The sequence below is a fragment of the Bos mutus genome, chromosome 6 (genome assembly GCF_027580195.1).
Source record: "Bos mutus isolate GX-2022 chromosome 6, NWIPB_WYAK_1.1, whole genome shotgun sequence".
Classification (NCBI taxonomy): Eukaryota; Metazoa; Chordata; class Mammalia; order Artiodactyla; family Bovidae; genus Bos; species Bos mutus.
Genome location: NC_091622.1, coordinates 21,714,410 through 21,735,734, shown reverse-complemented (window position 1 = coordinate 21,735,734; position 21,325 = coordinate 21,714,410). Strand labels below are relative to the sequence as shown.

At 36.2% G+C, this 21,325-nt stretch overlaps 1 protein-coding gene across 6 annotated transcripts in view; it reads right to left on the bottom strand.

The window, feature by feature from the left end:
* CENPE (centromere protein E) overlaps nucleotides 1-21,325 on the bottom strand; it is an 82,286-nt gene that overhangs the window by 19,820 nt on the left and 41,141 nt on the right. For 2 of the 6 annotated variants that reach the window (XM_070372064.1, XM_070372066.1), the window contains 15 exons: nucleotides 19,689-19,892; nucleotides 17,576-17,734; nucleotides 15,511-15,801; nucleotides 15,228-15,386; nucleotides 11,837-12,121; nucleotides 11,526-11,684; nucleotides 11,041-11,322; nucleotides 10,324-10,611; nucleotides 9,165-9,323; nucleotides 8,703-8,984; nucleotides 7,513-7,671; nucleotides 6,151-6,441; nucleotides 5,378-5,536; nucleotides 2,773-2,877; nucleotides 657-875 (listed from right to left, as the gene is read on the bottom strand). In XM_070372064.1, coding sequence (XP_070228165.1) covers nucleotides 657-875; nucleotides 2,773-2,877; nucleotides 5,378-5,536; nucleotides 6,151-6,441; nucleotides 7,513-7,671; nucleotides 8,703-8,984; nucleotides 9,165-9,323; nucleotides 10,324-10,611; nucleotides 11,041-11,322; nucleotides 11,526-11,684; nucleotides 11,837-12,121; nucleotides 15,228-15,386; nucleotides 15,511-15,801; nucleotides 17,576-17,734; nucleotides 19,689-19,892 — 3,201 coding nt within the window. Of the gene's footprint in view, nucleotides 1-656; nucleotides 876-2,772; nucleotides 2,878-4,682; nucleotides 4,974-5,377; nucleotides 5,537-6,150; nucleotides 6,442-7,512; nucleotides 7,672-8,702; nucleotides 8,985-9,164; nucleotides 9,324-10,323; nucleotides 10,612-11,040; nucleotides 11,323-11,525; nucleotides 11,685-11,836; nucleotides 12,122-15,227; nucleotides 15,387-15,510; nucleotides 15,802-17,575; nucleotides 17,735-19,688; nucleotides 19,893-21,325 lie in introns of all 6 variants that reach the window. The other 4 variants (XM_070372069.1, XM_070372065.1, XM_070372067.1 and 1 more) reach the window with 4 other exon arrangements.

Genomic DNA, 21,325 nt, shown 5'->3' with positions numbered 1-21,325 from the left:
CAAGAATCCTTCCCTAGTAGGAGTGTCACTTGTTACAGCTTATCTGGATCCAGTGCAACTGTTTCTGGCCACAAACTCATTTCCTCTTTGTCTATAGGGAAGTATCTAAAATAATAACCTGATCATGCCACTGCCAGCACCTTAAAATAACTATCCAATGGCTCTGCCTCATCTACAAAATGAACTCCAAGCTTTATCGCTTAAGCCTGTCTTCCACTACAGTCTTATCTTCTCTAACTTTTTATCTGGTATGTCATACAATCTAAATATACTTCTATAACAATGCTTATTACCTGTTTATATGTCTGCTTCACTCACTATGAGGTTCTTGAGATGCTATTCACATCTGTCTCCTAAATACCTGGACAGTGTCTAGGTCCACAGGCAAAGCTCAGGTTTTGTTGAATCAACAGGTCCTAGGTGCACTGAGGGTCTTGCACACACTATTCTTAGACCCATGCAATCTTCAATTTAATAGTGAATATGCTAACTCTCAAAAAGTGAAAAAAGTAAAAGTTTATTGCTAAGCTGTGTCTGACTCTTTGCAACCCCATGGACTGCAGCACGACAGGCCAACTTTCAAGGTAGGACTTACACACGTTAGTAATAGAAATTTACAGCAGTATTTACAAAGATATTACTTAAAAAGATGGTACCTGAAGTTTCATCACGACTCTATGAAATTCCATGGAACACCTCTGGTTTGCAGTGAGAAGTTTCTGGATTTGTTTGGTTTGTGGACATGGAAGTGAGAGGTTTGCTTTTACTCTAATTGAAAGCTCTTTTTGGGTTTCAATTTCCTTCTTCAAGTCAAGAGACAATCTATTTAAACATTCATAGTGATTATCCATCTCTGAGTATCTCTTAAGAAGCTCCTAAAGAAAATTAGAATTTATTCAATGTACTAATTTAACAAGAAATAGTCCCAGCCCTAGAACTGCAACAAAAAGATTTACTACTTCTTGTAGGAGGAAAATAAATTATGATGTTTGTGTTTAAAAAACAAAAGGAAACTTATTATTGATTTTGGATTATAAAAGTTACTGTGGAAATTTTTAAAAAATTAAACAAATATAACAAAGAAAATCAGAAACAATCATTGTTATCATTTGATGCATTTTCTTTTGGTCTTTCGAACATCCATGATTTGAAGGAGCATTTGTTTATATAAAGTCTGAAGGGAAATTTGAGTGAATTCAATCTTGTATGTATTGTAGCTCAAGTCTGAATGCTGTTTTATATTTACAGTGGGCAGTATGAGTGAGCAGATACGTGACCAAGAATCAAACTAATTATTTGTCAATTTGGTGCAGCTTCTTCACACATTTCTATTATTTGCCTAGAGTCTAAGTTTTCTAACCTTTTATCAGAATTTGAGTTTAGATTCCAGCTCTGCCACTCGCTGACTGGGGAAACACTGAGCCATTTTCACCACTATAACATGAGATTACAATAACTGCCACAGAGTTTTCTAGGGGATCAAATATTAAATGATACCAGAATATATGCAATCTACAAAATATATGGATATTATTTTAAAGGAAGTAAAAATTATATTTGTAAAAATGCTTCTATGCCCAAGTTTTACACTTTGTCAGACTTGATTTCAAATCCTTATTCTACTAATTTATTAGCTATGTGAACTTGGGCAACCACTAAACTTCCTCTGAGCCTCAGTTTGTTTATAAATGGAACAGTGAAACCTATCTCATGAGGTAAGTACAGTGCCTGCATATGGAAGACAGTGAGTCTGGGCCCATAAATACAAATGATGAAAGTCCAGGCAGCTGAGCCCTTGGTGAGAGTACAGGTGGAGGAACATCAAGTTGCTACAATCATGTAATAAACAACATGTTCAGGGTGTTAAATTATGGAAGGGGCTGCTGACCACAATGAATTTTTTTTAAAATAATTCAAGGAAAAGCTAGATAGATGTTCATTAATCTGTGGGTGTTGCAGGGGGGATGCTGCCTTTAGTCTTAGAATGAATCATATTATGGCATGGAGCAGCACTATATGCCATTCATTGTACTTTTAAAAAAGGCATTCTCAATGCTGATTTCTGTCGGGAACTGCTAAGAGATATAGCCATAAGCAACACAAACAGTTTTTAGGGACTGCATTTTAACAGGGGTGACAAGAGTCCTGTTGGCTTTACCCTTAGTATATATTCAGAATCCAACACTTTCTCAGCACTTCCACTGCTCCCTCTTTGGGCTGAGCCACTATCACCTTTGCCTGGATTACTGGAATTAGTTTTTCCATTGTCCTCCCGCTTCCACTCATTTTCAACCTAACAGAGCCATTTCTTTAAAATCTAAGTCAGATCATGTCTCTCTCAAGAGATCTCCATCTTAATCAGAGTAAGCCGGCAGTCCGCTGGAAGCCCCACAGCCTGCCTCTTCCTCATTAACTCCAGACCTCACTTCTAACTGGCTGTCCTCCTTCCTGAAGACCTTGGAACCCACCAAGCAACCTTTGTACCTGCTGTTCCCTCCGCTTACACTGCTCTTTCCCTGGATACAGGCCTGTGTGGCTTGATCCTTTACCTCTTTCAGGCATTTGCTCAAATACCACCTTTCCAGTGAAGCCTGATGATCACAAACTCCTCTGTTTTGTGCGTGTGGTGTATGCGTGTATCTATGTATACATGTACATACTAGTGCTAGATTATAAAGTTTAGAAAAGTATTGAGCATTATCTATTCAATCCACATTAGACCTCTGGAAGCGTACAAATATTCATTTGTAACTTTAACAGGAGAACACTTACTTTTATCCTACAGCACTTTTCTCTCAGGCTTCCTATCAGGTGTTGGTTTCCATCACATAGTAACCTTTTTTCATATTTTACCTCTTGGTGGTTCTGTTGATCCTGCTTTGATAGAAAGAAATCAGCAAGACTTCAGCTGTAACTATATTCACATATGTCTAATCATATACTTTGACTACATTTTAATATCTTTTCTATAATAGAATTAAACATAACACATCTAACTTAAAGTAGTCTTAAAAATACTCAGAAAATAAATAACAGTATCAGTAAGTCTTGAGTGACCTCAAGTCATCGCTAAAAGTGGCAAAACCACATAATTTTGGAAGATAGGAACTGTTCCTTTACTACTTATAGTTGAAAATTGGATTTTAGATATATTTCCTGGTTCCTACTCTTCCAAATTTCTGCCTTAGAATCACTGCTGCCAACTCGATATGCAAGCAAAACCAAGTATATAACTTATGGTGCTCTAAGTCCTACTGATATATTCTTTCCAGAACCTTGGAACAGAAAATTCATACCCTGTTTATATTTTGTATTTCTGATTAAAAGTGCAAAATAAAATATTGTTCAATAAATATTTATTGAATACATTTCGTCTCTTTATAAATTTAGTTAGGGCCCACTAAAGATGATTTCCAAGTGTCTGATATTTCTACTGAGATTACAAATGATATTACTTTCCACTATTTCTTTACTAGAAGATAATGATGAACATGAAAATGAAATATGAGAATAAAAAAGATTTTTTATAGATTTTATACAATTTCTTATTCATCTGAATTTTATAGAGTGACTCAGGTTCTTTAACATATGTGAATATTTATAAATACATATTACAAGAACTTCCTTATTTATACTTGTCTTTTTTCCTTCAAAACTCACTAACAAGAGCCTATGTTTAAAACTCTACCAGGCAGAAGCACAGAAATGAGATATTTAATCTTTTATAAATCCTTCAAATATTTAATCTTTTATAATCCTTCAAATATTTCTCCACTGAGAATAATGCGATTACTTGGCTTAGAAATCCTTTAAAAAACTACAGTGAAGGAAATAGTCTGCTTTATTTAACATTTTTTGTTTTTTTTTTTAAAACTAGAGAATTAAAAACGTATTTTCTGCAAAACAAAAACACTAATTTGAAAAGATACATGTACCCCAATGTTCACAGCAGCACTATTTACAATAGCCAAGATGCTGAAGCAACCCAGATATCTATCAACAGATGAATAGATGAAGATGTGGAACATGTACACAATGGAATATTACTCAGCCACAAAAAAGGAACTACAATTTGCCATTTACAAAAAACATGGATGGACTTGGAGGGTATTATGCCAAGTAAAATAAGCCTGATAAAGACAAATATTGTATGATATCACTTACATGTGGAATCTAAAAAATATAACAAACTAATGAATTTAACAAAAAAGAAGCAAACTCACAAATATAGAGAACAAACTAGTGGTTACCAGAGGGGAGAGAGAAGGGGAAAGAGACAATACCAGGCTAAGGGATTAAGAAGTACAAACTATTACGTATAAAATTAGCTACCCAGAAATACTGTGCAGTATGGAGAACAGATAATATTCTACAGTAACTATAAATGGAGTATACTCTTTAAAAATTGTGGATCACTATACTGTATATTACAACATATAATACTGTATATATAGTATACTTCTATTTTAAAAAGTTCGTAACAACAAAAAATGTGGTATTTCCTGAATAATATTTTGGCTTCTTTTTAAAACTGCGTTTTCTATTTGTGTGAAAACTATAGTTAAGTTTCCTTCATTATCCTTTACTGTTTGTAGACATAAATACACAACAAAATATTGTCATGCTTTCCAAAAAAAGCTTGATTCTCATAGTTACTAGATAGGGAATGATTCTGAACTCACTCTAGCTATCAGGTCTCTTAATTTTTCTCTGCATTGGTCCCTTTCCATTTTGAGAGACTCTTTTATCTGTCTCAGCTCATCTCTTTCTTTAGCTACAATTCTTATTTCTTCAAGGCTTTCATAAAGTTTCTTAGTCAAATGCAAATTATCCATTTCCACACTTTGCATAGATAAACTTTGGGCCTCAAACTGCTTCTTCAATTGTTTCATTTCATTCACTTTTTTATGAGTTTTACTGACATCTTCTTTCATTTTAAGAAGTTGAAGCTCTTTTCTTTGAAGTTCTTGTATCTTGACATAATTATAAAACAAGTTAGAATACAAACAGAATTCCTTAAAGAAAGTAAAAGAGTGTCTATTTATGGTATACATACGTATATATTTATACAGACATATCTGTACCTATGTCCTTTCTCATTTCATAAATAATTTTGGACAGTTATTCCCCCAGAGTTAGGGGCTTCCCAGGTGGTGCTAGTGGTAAGGAATGCGCCTGCCAAGGCTGGAGACATAGAGACACAGGGTCCAATCCCTGTATCAGGAAGACCCCCTGGAGAAGGGAATGGCAACCCAGTCCAGTATTCTTGCCTGGGAATCCCGTGGACAGGCTACAGTCCATGGGGTCGCAAAAAGCTGGACACGACTGAAGTGACTTAGCATGCACATGTTCCCTCAAAGAACAAAACAACACATACCTTTTTCTGAAATTCATCTTTTGATTTATTTAAGTCCTTTTGAATATTTGAAACCTGAAACGTCTTTTCTGAAACTCTCTCTCTCAATTTATCAATAGTTTCTTGGTGTTCTTTCAAACGGATATGAGCAATTTTTAGTTGTTCTTGTGTTTCCAGTTCCTTTGTTATCAGAAGAAATTGAGAAATATGACCTAAGGCAGATTACCTTTTCTTAACAATGAACTAGCTAAACCAAATCTTAAAAAATACATATTCATAGTTAGAAATAACCAACATGCCACTGCCAAATTAGAATAGTTCAGAAGGACATACAGTCTAAGGCCCTGACCCTAGCCCCACCCATCCCAGTCCTGTAACATGCTCAACTCGGCCACTTATTTTCCACATTTCGTACCATCTGGATATTTTTCTAAGTCAGTATCATGTAAAGAGTGTCCTATTCTTATGCTTAGTTTTCCACTATACAGACGAACCCCACTTATCCAGTGCCTTACTGACAGACACTTGGATTGTTTCTGATTTTGTTCATCACATATGGTGCTGCAGTGAATGCGGTTGTATTTCTGCCCGTATATGTGGATATACTGGTAGGATAAATTCCTACAAGTGAAACTGCTGTAGCAAATGTCTCTGTTGATAGATTTTTAAAATACTATTGTCAAACTGTCTCCCTGAAAGGTTATAACATTTAAATTTTCATGAATAGCATCAATTATTTTCAAACTTCTTAGAATAAAAACAGGTATTTGGCAGGAAGGAGGAGGACAACTCACTCTAGCTGTGCTTCCTTGCAGGTCGGCCTTGAGTAGGTCTCTCTCCAGTTTGAGGGTCTCTTCCAGTCCCCTTAGGTTATCTCTTTCTTTCATTACAGATTTCATTTCTTCAAGGTTTTCATGAAGCTTCTGAGCCAAGTTTAAGTTCTCCATTTCTATTTTATTCATAGTTAAACTCTGGCACTTAAATTCGTTCTTCAGTTGCTCAATGTCACACATTTTTTTCTTGGTCTCACTAATTTCTTCTTTTAACTTAAAAAGTCTCTGTTCATTTGCTTTCAGTTCTTGGACCTTAAGATAATCATGTTAGGATTAATTGGAAATTTTTTAGGGAAGGATTAAGAATAGTTTCTAAACTGATTAAGACAATAGTTATCCCATTTTACTCATTAATGTGCTGTATAATTTCATACAGGATTTAGTGTCTTTTGTGATATAATATACATGACTACATATAATCTTACATGTATACAGCTCAGCTATACTCAACATATGCAGACAGCTATATAACTAAAACTCAGATCAAAATATAGAACACTTACTTTACCTGTGTGCTCTTCCTAGAACAAATCACTATTTTGACCTTTTTCATCCCAGATCAGTTTGTCTGCTTTTTAAAAAATTTTATTTGTTGTCTTTTAAATATTTTATATTGGAGTAAAACTGATTAACAATGTTCTGACAGTTTCAGGTAGACAGCAAAGGGACTCAGCCACACATAAACATGTATCCATGCTCCCCGAAACTCCCCTCCCGTCCAGGCTGCCACATAACACTGAGCAGAGTTCCCTGTGCTATACAATAAGAACTTGTTGGTTATCCATTTAAAATACAGCAGTGTATACCTGTGGCGGATTCATGTTGATGTATGGCAAAACCAATACAATATTGTAAAGTAATTAACCTCCAATTAAAATAAATAAAAATAAAATAAAATAAAATATAGCAGTGTGCACAAGTCCATCCCAAACTCCCTAACTATCCTTTCCCCTCACTCTTACCCTGTGGCAAACATAAGCTCGTTTGCCTACTTTTAAACTTACGCATCACAATGTAAATATCGATTCTCCTGTTGATAGGCATATGGGTTGCTTTCAGTTCTTCACAATTATGATTGCAGCTACTGTGAGCACTCCTGTATGTCTTTATGTGGAAGAATGCATCTTTTTCCTTAGGTACATACCCAAGGAGAGAAAATTCTGGGCCACAAGCAGGTATATGGGTCAGGGTTAGTAGAAACTACCAAGCTGCTTTCTAATGTGGCTGAAGTGTTTTATATCCCTCAAAGATTTTAGGTATTACTTTTTATTCTAGGAATATATCGGGTATTTGAACATATAAGCCCCATGACCCCCTCAATACCTTTTCTTGTAATTTAGCATCTGAATTTTCTAAATCCATTTGCATATTTGATATTTCTTCTGCCCTCTCAGAGACAATCCCTCTGAGTTTATCAATAATTTCCTGGTCCTCCTTCAGATGCAAGTGAGCTATTCTTAGTTCTTCTTGTTTTTCCAGATCCTTAATAGGAAAAAAAAAAAACACAAAAAACAACATAGCTTAGTGTTAACTACTTTCTTTTTAATGAAAGCGATATTTTCTTAGTAAAAATGATAAATTTCTTATTTCTTCCTCCACATCTTTGAGGTTGTTAGAAAACTGTAGGTTTTCCCTTCCCCTGGCCTCACCTCCCCACAGTGTACTCACATTTTTCAGAGGCGAGCATGCTATACATGTGCTCTTCTACAACCTGCTTTTCCCCCTAAGGTTTACTTTGGGCTTTCATATTAGAACATTCAAATCTATTTCGTTTTTTAGGGGTTGCATATATACTGTATGCGCACACTCAGTCGCTCAGCCGTGTCCAACTCTTTGCGATCCCATGGACTGTAGCCCAGCAGGTCTTCTGTCTATGGGATTTCCCAGGCAAGAATACTGGACTGGGTTGCCATTTCCTCCTCCAGGGGATCTTCCCAACTCAGGCATTGAACCTGTATCTCCAGCATCTCCTGCATTGGCAGTGGATTCTTTTCCCACTGTGCTACCTGGACATGTGCTCAGTCGTGGCCCACTCTCTGTACCCATGGACTGTAGCCCACCAGGCTCCTCTGTCCATGGGATTTTTCAAGCAAGAATACTGGAGTGGGTTGCCATTTCCTTCTCCACCCCTGGGACATATTGCATATATTTATTCGGTTTCCTTGTGATGCACATTTAGGTTATTTCCTATCTTTTTTAAAATCACAAATTGCTGTAACGAACAACTTTATGGTATGTATGCTTATATGTTTGTGTTATGAATACACACACACGCACACATATTTGCTTTTTCTTTATCTTAACAATTGAGCAAATGTACATGTAGGGTAAAGCCCATAAAGAAAATGCTGGTTACAGAATTTAAAATTTTCAAAAATAATACCAAATTACCTGCCTAAAAGGTGGTATCCTGTTAACTCTCACCAAAAGTACCACTCATTTCAAAGAAGGGTTCACTGATATAAGGAAAACATCATATTAAATTGCTGGCAAGAGGAATGAGTGTAACTTACTTTAGCTTTTGTTTCTCTGAGGCTTTCCCTGAGTTGATCTCGCTCCATTTTGAGGGTTCCCTCCATTCTTCTTAGGTCATCTCTTTCCTCAGTAACAGATTTTATTTCTTCAACATTTTCATGGAGTTTCTGAGTCAGCCTTAACTTCTCTGTTTCTATGCTTTCCAGGATTGAATTCTGAGTCTCTAATTGCTTCTTCAATTGCTCTGTTTGATACATATTTTCCCTGAGATCATTTTTCACCTTAAGAAGTTGATGTTCTTTCTCCTGAAGTTCTTGGACCTTGAGATAATCAAACAGTAAGTTAGGATATAGACAGATACAGAGAGAAAGTTAAAAAATAGTTTCTAAATTAAATAGGAAAATCTCTACTTATCTTCAATATTTGACAACTCATACCCTGTTTTATAACACAAAAGACCTGATTCAAACTCTCAGTTACTTAGATATTATAAGAAATACCTGTGCTTTTAAGGCCGTATTTGTGTTTTCTAAATTCATTTGGATATTTGATATTTCATCTGTTTTCCCTGAAACAATTCCTCTGAGTTTATCGATAGTTTCTTTGTGCTCTTTCAGATTCATCTGGGCAATTCTTAGTTCCTCTTGTCTTTCCAGGTCCTTTATTATTAGAGAAAGAAAAATAATACATTCAGAATAATACAATTCAACAATATGTACGAAAGGCATAGGGTAAGAAGTAAAAATTTCCCCTTCCTCCTTGGGCCTCTCAGTTCTCATCCTCTGAAAGTAACTTCTGGATGTCAGTATATTCTAAATACTCCTTTTTCCCATCGGAAACTTTTTAATCAGCTCTATCTCATTTTTTACCTATGTGCTGGTATTCCATGGTCTGAATGTGCTATATTTTTGTTCAACCAGTCTAATGGACAGTGAGGATTTTCCTATTGGTGAGGGGGGTTGCTTAATTTTGTTATTGCAACTTGCTGCAATGAATATCTGTCTATAAACATCTTTGCACAAGTATGCTAATGTGTGCAGATAAACAGCAATAACTGGATTTTGGGGGTTACTGCAAACAACAGTCTGTATAGTCAAAGCTATGTTTTTTCCAGTAGTCATGTATGGATATGAGAATTGGACCATAAAGAAGGCTGAATGCAGAAGAATTGATGCTTTTGAACTGTGGTGTTGGAGAAAACTCTTGAGAGTCCCTCAGACAGCAAGGAGATCAAGACTAGTCAATCCTAAAGGAAATCAACCCTGAATATTCACTGAAAGGACTGATGCTGAAGCTGAAGCTCCAATACTTTGGCCATGTGATTTGAAGAGCCAACTCACTGGAAAAGACCCCGATGCTGGGCAAGATAGAAGGCAGGAGAAGGGAATGATAGAGGATGAGATGGTAAGATGGCATCATCAACTCAATGGACATGAGTTTGAACAAGCTCCGGGAGACGGTGAAAGACAGGGAAGCCTGGCATGTTGCAGTCCATGGGGTCGCAAGGAGTCAGACTGAACAACCACCACCACCACATATCCATCCCTCCAGTTTTCCCCAACGGTTGGACCATTTTTACATCTCCACCAACTCTATCAATCACAGTTCTTTTAGGACACGATTTCATATTTACAAGTTGGGTGAAAGATGGTAACTCACTCTACTCATTGTTTCCCTTAGGTTTTCCTTGAGCTGGTCTATCTCTACTTTGAGAGTCTCCTCCATATTCCTAAGGTCATCTCTTTCTTTTGTAACAGATCTTATTTCTGCAATATTTTCATTGAGTCTCTGAGTTAACTTGATGTTCTCCCATTCTGTATTTTCTAGAGTTGACTTTTGGGCCTCAAGTTGCTTCTTCAAGTTTTCCATTTCACATATTTTTTCCCAAGTCTCACTGACATCTTTCATCTCAAGAAGTTGATGTTCTTCTTCCTGAAGTTCTTGAATCTGTGAAAATTATAAAGCAAGTTAGGACATAGGCAGAAAATATTAGGAAAAACAACTGTTTCTAAAATTATGCCAATCATCTTCATATTTTAGTTTAACGTATGTATTATTTTCTTCCTTAAGGGATATGAAGAACACAATAATAGGATGTCATTTTCTAAACAATATGAGACCTACATTTGCCTGTCAGTATCTGAATTCTCTAAACCTCTCTGGATATTTGTTCCCTGATCTGTCTTCTCTGAACTATTCCATGCATTAATGGTTTCCTGGTACTCCTTCAGAAGGATATAAGTAGCTTTTAGTTCTGCTTTGATTTTCTGTTCCTTTATGATTCGAGGAAAATTAATCTAACTTAATAGTGAACATCATCATTATCACCTTAACACTACTTTTATAACCAAAAAACATCAAAAGAGGGAAACCTACATCAGCTACAATTTCTTTAGTGTTTTCTTTGAGTTGGTCTGTTTCCTTTTGAAGGGCCTCCTGTACCCTTTCCAGTTCATCTTCTTCCTTAATTATGGTTTTTAATTCTTCTTGACTTCCTTGAAGTTTTTCAGTCAACTTGAGCCTCTCACTTTCTTTTCTTTGTAGTGATGAGTCTTTGGCTTTGAGGTGTTCCTTTAACTGTTCCAGTTCACTCATTTTTTCCTGAGTCTCACTGATTTCTTTGACAGTAATAAACTGTTTCTCATAAAGCTCTTGAGTCTAAAAAAGAAAAAGCCAAAAATATACTTGCACACAAACACACATAAAAATGTGCTTATATATGTATATGTATATATATTTTTTTTAAGGAAAAAAATTTAGGATGCTTTCTAAAACAATTTAGTAAGTAAACAGTAGTCTTTGTAATCTAGTTAGCTACCTCCCTTAAATTTGCTTCCCCTGTTCCTTTACTCCCATTTTACCTTTTTCTGTAATTTATCATTTGTGGTTTCTAATTCCTGTTGAATATGTGATATTTCAGTTTCTCTCTTTGATAGATCCACTCTCAGTTTACCGATAATTTCCTCTTGTTCTTTTAGGTGACAGTGAGCAACTTTAAGTTTCTCTTCAGTTTCTAGTTGCTTTATTATTAAAGGAAATTGCAAGAAAATTTGAAAACATTATAATCATTACATGGTGACGAATTCCTTTTCCCCAAAGGTTTAGTTTTTACCAACATATTTGCTTACAGAATATTAACACACACACACACATGAAAATGAATGACACATACTTTAGCTGTCATTTCTCTTAAGTTTTCTTGGAGTTGGCTCTTTTCAGATTGAAGAAATTCCTGTAGCCTCTGAAGGTCAGCTCTCTCCTTAGCTACAGCTTTCACTTCATCATGACTTTCTTGAAGTCTTTCAGACAATTCGAGCTTTTCCATTTCTAGCTTTAGTAGTGCTGCATCTTTGAATGGCTCCTTCAATTGCTCCATCTCATTCATTAATTTCTTAGTCTCACTGTCCTTTTCTTTCATATCGAAGGACTGTTCTTGTTTGTCTTGAGATGTTTGGATCTAAAGAGAATCATAAAATGATACAGTTGATACCCAGAGATACTTTACTTCATTTTTGGGGAAAAGAAACAAGGATGCTTTCTAAAACAATTAAATCAGGGATTTAACGGCTCATTTCCAGAACAGTATTTCCTCTCACCCACTCTTCCATTATTCAGATATTTAACACATTTATTGAATATTCACTGTGTTGTCAGTATCCTATAATATTAGAAGTTGGAGATGAAATGGTAAATGAGACTTTACATGATCGGCCTTTTTGAGACTTACACATTTTAGAAGGAAAAATACATATTATATCAAATCTTAACCAAACAGAGGTGGTGGGTTATTTCAGGGTACCAGTGGCAAACCTAATCTATTCTGAGTGATTAGGAAGGGCTTCCTGGGGGATGGAAAGCTTCAGTTGAGATCTAAAGGCTGAGAGCAGTTGTTAGGCAAAGAGGAGTATGGAAATACTACAGGAAGGAAGACCAGACCATCTGAAAGCTGTGCGACGTGGAAGAGCAATAGACTATAGAGTTGCCTGAGCACAATGAACAGGAGGAAGAGTAGATGAAACAGGGGTAGAAACCAGCAAGGTCTGGGATCCAGGATCATGTGAAATACAGACACTAGTCTGTATTTCAAGAGCAATAATAAGCTATTAAAAAGTTTTAAGAAGAAACATCACCTTGGCACAGAATGGGGAATGAATTACAGAAGTATGAAATGAATGGAGAGACCAGTTAGGAGGCTATTGCAGGAAAGCCAGAGAGAAATAATCCTGGCTTGGATTAGGGTATTGGTAAAGTGTACTTTGGATGTAAACTGGAGAAGAAAATTATGACAGAATATGGAGAAGAGTGGGAGGATTTCACACATAGGCACATGCCTTAAAATCGACAAGGTTTTGATTCTTGGATTATAGAGGGAGTGGGGAGGAAGGGATAGTAGTAGGGTTGATTCTCAGATTTCTGACTGGATCGGTGAGGGAAATGGTAATGCCTATGGGATGCTGGAGAAATAAGTTTAAACACAGAAAGAAAACAGTGTTTTTGACTTTATCCTTTCCTGTAATTTAACACTGCTTTTTCTAAATCATTTTCAATACTTAAGAAAACAAGTCTCTTCCCTGAAACATTTTCCTTCATTATCCATAGTTTCTTAGTATTTATGAGCAGTTTTTAGTTGTTCTATTTCCAATCACTTCGTAATTAAGAGACACTTAAAGAAAACTGGTAGGAATATTATAACTATGAATGCTCTCTTTCTCACTTATAAAATATAAAACACTTATTAAATGGGAGGAAAGGATGAGACATACTTTAGCCAAAGTTTCTCTCATCTCTTCAGTTGGTCACATTCAATCTAAAGTGCTTCTATTGTCATTTTAATATTCTGTTTCCTTAGTGAGAGATTTTATTTCCTTGTGACTTTCTTGAAGTTTTGCAGCCATCCTGAGACTTTCCATTTCTATTCTTGCTAGTGTTGTTGAATCTTTGGTTTGGATTGTTCTTTCAACAGCTCTGGTTCATCCATTGCTTCCTGAGTAGCAGTGATTTCTTTCACATTAGGAAGTAGCTCCCGTTCCTCATGAAGCACTGGGATCTTGTGATATTCATATAATACTAAGGGTACTATCTAGACATTGTTGTCATAATTTTTAAAGGGAAAAGATGAGGATATTCTCCATAGCAACGGAAGTGATTTTAAACCTTCATGGCCTACCACGGACCACAATCTCCTATTTACTCACTTTCCCTTGATTCCTACTCAAACTATTCATGACTGCTAGTCATATTCTGTCATAATTTTCTTTCTTCTCCCGTTTATACCCAAAGTACACTTTACCAATAAATTATTAATCCAATCAGCTGCATGCTTAATTTCTATCAGTTCAGTTCAGTTGCTCAGTCACGTCCAACTCTTTGCAACCCCATGGACTGTAGCATGCCAGGCCTCCCTGTCCATCACCAACTCCTGGAGCTTGCCCAAACTCATGTCCATGAGTTGGTGATGCCATCCAACCATCTCATCCTCTGTCGTTCCCTTCTCTTCCTGCCTTCAATCTTTCCCAGCATCAGGGTCTTTTCAAATGAGTCACTTCTTTGCATCAGGTGGCCAAAGTATTGGAGTTTCAGCTTCAGCATCAGTCCTCTCAAAGAATATTCAGGACTGATTTCCTTTAGGATGGACTGGTTAGATCTCCTTGCAGTCCAAGGGACTCTTAAGAGTCTTCTCCAACACCACAGTTTAAAAGCATCAATTCTTCAGTGCTCAGCTTTCTTTATAGTTCAACTCTCATATCCATAAATGGCTACTGGAAAAACCATAGCTTTGACTAGATGGACCTTTGTTGGCAATGTAATGTCTCAGCTTTTTATTATGCTGTCTAGGTTGGTCATAGCTTTTCTTCCAAGCAGTAAGCGTCTTTTAATTTCATGGCTGCAGTCACCATCTGCAGTGATTCTGGATTCATTTCTATACTAGTTCTGATTCATTGCTCTACTAGTTCCATTTCACTGATTCATTTCTATATTAGTTCTCAAATACAACCGGAGAAAATTCAGAGCTGAGCAGATTATATCCCAATAAATGAATGGCCCCATTCTCAGATTAATTCTAATGCTACTTAACAAATTTTTTATGTGTAAAGATTGATTTCCTCTTTCCATGATCACTAATGTTACTGTCATATTTCTGCATTTATCAAATTGGAATTGAGAATGTTTTTTATATGCTCATATTGGGGAAAAAGAGCAATGTCTTATTCATATCCACAGTCTCAATACTGAGCACACAACAGGCTTTTAACATAGGTTGGTCTAGTGTATGTTTCATTCTCTCCATAGCATTTGTTATTATCGTAAATTATCCTATTCATTTGATTGCTTATTTGTTGATAATCTCTTTCCACTACAAAATAAGTTCTATGACTGCAGAGGATCTGTCCACCTTGTTCCCACTTTATTTCTATAATCCAGGACTGTACCCGATACATTAAAAACTCAACAAATATTACTCAATAAATGAATTAATTATAACCCATTCACTACCTATCTTTCCTTCAAAGGAGAAAGAAAAGGGAAAGAAAAAGAAAGGATGGAAAGAAGGAAGGACAAACCTTTTCTTGCAGTTCAGTTCCGGATTTTTCTAAGTTCTTCTGAATATTTACTATCTGAGCTGTCTTCTCAGAAATGGTTCTTCTGAGTTCTTCAATAGTCTCTTGGTGTTCCTGTAGATGCAGGTGGGCCATCTGTAGTTCTTCTTTTCTTTCTAGACCCTTTATTAGGAAGTGAAATTTAAAGAATAATTGTAAGAACATCATCCACCACTGCCTCCCCCTTTCCAATCGACTCAGTCTTTAAAGAAACATTTAATAGATGAAAGAAAAAGCCGTGACTTACTGTAGCTTCAATCTCTCTTATGTGTTCTTTAAGCTTATTTCTCTCTACTTCAGATGACTCCTGTAATTTCTTTAGATCATTTCTTTCTTTGGTTATGAATTTCATTTCCTCACAATTTTCATGAAGTTTCTGAGCTAACTCTATCTTCTCAATTTTTATACGTTCCAATGTTAATTCTTGGTTCTTTAGTTCATTCTTTAAGTTTTCCATTTCATTCATCTTTTTCTGCATCTCGCTCATCTCTTCTTGTGCACTAAGCAGTTGCTGCTGTTTTTCTTGCAGTTGTTGGCTCTTAAGAAATACAGTTTTTATAATTACTATTTTGTCTATACTCTCTTAAAATTCTTATGTAAAATCTACTTTGCAAACTGAAATAATCATGATCACAGCCTTGCCGACTACTCCAAAATAAGCAGACAAGGGGCATTAAAAGTAAAATAGCCTTCTAGGTACAATGTCTAGTGGGTCAAATAGCATCCCACACCAAATTCAAGTCTACCCAGACCCCGAGTACCTGATCTTCTTTGAAAACAGGGTTTCTGTGGATGTGATCAGTTAAGGACTGAGAAGGAATCCTCCTAGATTAAGGTTGGCCCTAAATCCTAAATCTTGTCCTTATAAGAGACAAGAGGACACACAGAGAAGATGGAGGCAGAGACTGGAGGAAGTAGCTATAAGCCAAGAAACACCAGCATCAGCTGGGAGTCAAGGACAGGAAGAGAAATTAAAGGATTCTTCCCTAGAGCCTTCGGAGGGAGCCTGGTCCCGCCAACACTGTGATTGTGAACTTCTAAGATGCAGAACTGTGAAAGAATAAATTCTTGTTGTTTTAAGCCATCAAGTTTATGGTAATTTGATACAAAAGCCCTAGGAAACTAATATAGTGCCACTAGGTTAATCAAGGAAGAATGTGAAAATGAGAAAAACTAAAAAACAAAAGAGATTAATTAAATATGCAGACATCACTGTGCCAAATAACTATAATGCCACGTCTCTTAAGAACTTGAATAATTTACTTCCATTTCTAGTGAGGGCCATATGAAGTGGCCCAAACAAACAAAGAAGCATTAACTTTTACATAAGCTCAATGATTTCCCTCCTTTAGGAGGAATATGAAATAGAAATTAGGTTTTAACATATTCAATTAGGTTATAGTAAAAGGGATGAGAATTAAGAGAATCCATATTAGGAAAAAATATACAGAAGCACAATGGAAATCACTATACATTATCTGTAATGAATGTGATACTGCTTCTAGAATATACAGAAAGATCTCAGTGGGTACATTTTAGAATTACTCGGGGAATATAATTATTACGAGAGTCTTAGACTTTTCTACAAATTTTACAATAGCATCTTATTGACAATATCTAAGTGATAATACAGTCATCCCTTGTTACCCACGGAAGAGTAGTTCCAGGACCTCTGCAGTTATCAAAATCCATGAACGCTCAAGTCCCTTTTATAAAACGATAACTATTTGTATATAACCTAAACACATCCTCTCATATACTTTAACTCATCTCTAGATTACATATGGTACTGAATACAATATAAATGCTATGTAAATAGTTGCCCAAGTGTGGCAATTCTGGGTTTCAGTTTTTGGAACTTTCTGTATTTTTCCTCTGAATATTTCTGATCTGTGGCTAGTTGAATCCATGGATGCAGAACCTGCAGATACAGAGGGCTGACTGTAGAGATGAATCTCACATTTCAGAGCATGACTAATGCATCCCTACAAGGGCAGAATCTTTGTTTTGTTGACCAATGTATCTCAAGAGCCCAGAAGAGTGCCTGGCTACAGCAGTGCTCAATAAGCACTTGATGAACGAATATATCAAATGACTTGTTTAGAAAAATGAAGGCCTTCCCCCATCTAAAGACTCCAGAATAATATAATCGTCACAAAGGATGTTGGTTAACATCTCAGTAGGAGTTGAAACTGTCCAAAATATTGTCCATTAAGATCTGTTCATCTGAGAGGTTATTTCAATTTAGGTTTGCTGGAAAGTACAAATTTTAGTCAGGAAAAATGACCAGGAAGATAACTTTAAAAAGTCACCTTTTCCTTTAGCTTTTCTTGAACTTCTGATAGTTTTTCACAGGTCCTAGAAAGCTCTTCTTCTTTCTTAATGGTATGGTTCTTTTCTTGTGCAACAATATCCTGTTGTTTTTTAAGTTCGTTTCCAAGAAATCTTAATTCTTCCTGGTTTTCAATGGTCTAGAATTTTTTTTAAAAAGTTGAGATCAAAATAGTACTAACTTACATTTAAGAAATCAGGTAAAAAGCAGAATTTACTTTAGCCAAAAAATGAAGAGATCATGACAAAGTATATTGGAAAAGATTAATATAAAAAGTGAGTCTTCAATCATATAAATGCCAAGAATCTGATTTTTTAAGTACTGTTTCTTCATTGCTCACCTTACAATCCTATCATGAGAATTAGAACTGGGTTTAGTATTTTATCATGAGAGATTTGCTCATTTTCTACCCCTAAGCCAAAAGACACTTTTAAGCTTTTGTTGACAACAGATAATATGAGACACTTATCTATATATCTATATATGGTTATGGTCTTTTCATATGCTGGAATGGCTTTGATTTTACACATTGCTTAATAGCAAGCTCAAAATGGCAGCACTGCTTAGTAGCATGAGGTGGACTAATTCAAGTTATTAAGCTTAAACAGTAACATTCTTAAGTATTCTTAAGAATACTTAACATTCTTAAGTCACAAAAGCATCTCAAGCCAGAGACTGATAAATGAATATGACTTTTGTCTGTATTGTTACTTACAGTCAATAATTCTAACCAAAAGACAATCCCAAGAAACACAGAAAACCACACAGAAGGTCAGGTGCTACTCTGATCTATAGCAAACTTCTCAAAGTATTAATTTCATTCTAGGTACATTATATTGTCTCTAAATTTAGAAAAAAATACTAAAGTAGGTTTGCAAATATTGGCAAACATTAACAATAAACAATTAAAAATGAAGTAAAAAAACTGCAACAGCATATATAAAAGAGAAACATTTAGGAACAAATTTAAGAAAATATGGAAAAGATCTGTAGACTGAAAAGTATTACATATCACAGACACAGCAAATAATTTATAAAAAGATAAACAATGGCCAATAAGCAATCTCATGCTAGTAAGCATGAAAAGATGCCCAATATCTTTATAGTCATTAGGGAAAGGCCATGAAAACTATGAGGCACACGCCCAACAGAATGGTTACCATTAAACACAACAATACTGTGAAGTGTTGGTGAGGATGTGGGGTCACCAGAATTCTTTTAATTTGCTGACAGAAATATAAAATGGCACAACTACTTTGGAAGTCAATCTAGTAAATTTTCAGCAAGTTAAATATATATCTCCCTATGATCCAGCTATTCCATTTAGATATTTATCCTAGAGACATAAAAAAAAAATCTCCATAAAAATATTTGTTTATGAATGATTACAGCATCGTTATTCAAAATAGCCAAATAGTGAAGAGAATCTAAATTTCCACCAGCAGGAGAAAGTCTAAACAAATTGTAGCCTTTCCAACAATGGAATGCTACCCAGCAATAAGCAGGAGACTAGAAAGAAGACACGGGGTTCCCAGGTGGCGTTAGTGATAAAGAACCTGCCTGCTAATGCAGGAGACATAAGAAACAAGGGTTCAATCCCTGGGTCGGGAAGATTCCCTGGAGGAGGGCAGGGGAACTCACTCCAGGATTCACGCCTGGAGAATCCCACAGACAGAGGAGCCTGGTAGGCTATGGCCCATAGGTTGCAAAGAGCTGGACACGACTGGAGCAACTTGGCACGCACACCCAGAAAGAAGACACAAAAGAGTGTATGCCGTGTGATTCTATTTGTATGAATTTCTACAAGAGACAATGTGATTAAGGTAAAAACCATCAAGATAGTGACTACATGGGGCAGAGGTTAAGATTGGGATTGAGTAGAAAAGGGGTCAAGGGAACATTCTAGGGTGATGTTCCATGTCCTGATGAAAACTCAAAGTCCACAGTAGAGATATTTGTCAAAAGTCATCAGACTGTATACTTGCATCTGTTACATTTATCACATGGCATGTAAGATATACCTCAATAAAACTGTAAAAGTCTAAAATACACAAGGACGAAAACGTACTGCAAAGTACAGTGCTTAATCCTACCATTTCAATGTTTTCTCTTAGGTCAGTCTTCAGTTGTTCCTTTTCTGCTGTAATACTCTCTAACATTTGTTGCAGTTCATTTTTCTCCTGTATCAGAGAAAATATCTTTCTCTGTTGCTCAGTTAGCTCATTATCCTCAGCATCTGTGATCACAGCTTGGGTTTTTGTGGTTTCCAAATTTTGGCTTTTATCTATGCCAACCATCTAAAATATAAATACAGTGAAGAGTTTCTTAGTTAACAATACTTTTAATAATAATAATAAAAACAGCCAACACATATTACTTATATATCAGGTAATATTTTCATATATTGACATACTTAATCTTCACTATAACTTTATGAGGTAGGTACTATTATTATCTCCATTTGACAGATGAGGAGGTAATCCCAGAGGGGATAGGTCACTTGCCCAAGGTCACTCAGAGATGAATAACCAGGTTTTGAACCCAATGCTCTGGCTCCAGTGTGTGCTCTTGTGCCTGATCACTAATAAGAACTACCTCAACAGCTGACAGAATGTGGTCCACTGGAGAAGGGAATGGCAAACCACTTCAGTATTCTTGCCTTGAGAACCCCATGAACAGTATGAAAAGGCAAAATGATAGGATACTGAAAGAGGAACTCCCCAGGTCAGTAGGTGCCCAAAATGCTACTGGAGATCAGTGGAAAAATAACTCCAGAAAGAATGAAGGGATGCAGTCAAAGCAAAAACAATACCCAGCTGTAGATGTGACTGGTGATAGAAGCAAGGTCTGATGCTGTAAAGAGCAATATTGCACAGGAACCTGGAATGTTAGGTCCATGAATCAAGGCAAATTGGAAGTGGTCAAACAGGAGATGGCAAGAGTGAACGTCGACATTCTAGGAATCAGCAAACTAAAATGGACTGGAATGGGTGAATTTAACTCAGATGACCATTATATCTACTACTGTGGGCAGGAATCCCTCAGAAGAAATGGAGTAGCCATCATGGTCAACAAAAGAGTCCAAAATGCAGTACTTGGGTACAATCTCAAAAACGACAGAATGATCTCTGTTCGTTTCCAAGGCAAACCATTCAATATCACAGTAATCCAAGTCTATGTCCCGACCAGTAATGCTGAAGAAGCTGAAGATGAACGGTTCTATGAAGACCTATAAGACCTTTTAGAACTAATACCCAAAAAAGATGTCCTTTTCATTATAGGGGACTGGAATGCAAAAGTAGGAAGTCAAGAAACAACTGGAGTAACAGGCAAATTTGGCCTTGGAATACGGAATGAAGCAGGGCAAAGGCTAATAGAGTTTTGCCAAGAAAATGCACTGGTCATAACAAACACCCTCTTCCAACAACACAAGAGAAGACTCTATACATGGACATCACCAGATGGTCAACACCGAAATCAGATTGATTATATTCTTTGCAGCCAAAGATGGAGAAGCTCTATACAGTCAGCAAAAACAAGACCAGGAGCTGACTGTGGCTCAGACCATGAACTCCTTATTGCCAAATTCAGACTTAAATTGAAGAAAGTAGGGAAAACCACTAGACCATTCAGGTATGATCTAAATCAAATCCCTTATGATTATACAGTGGAAGTGAGAAATAGATTTAAGGGACTAGATCTGATAGAGTGCCTGATGGACTATGGATGG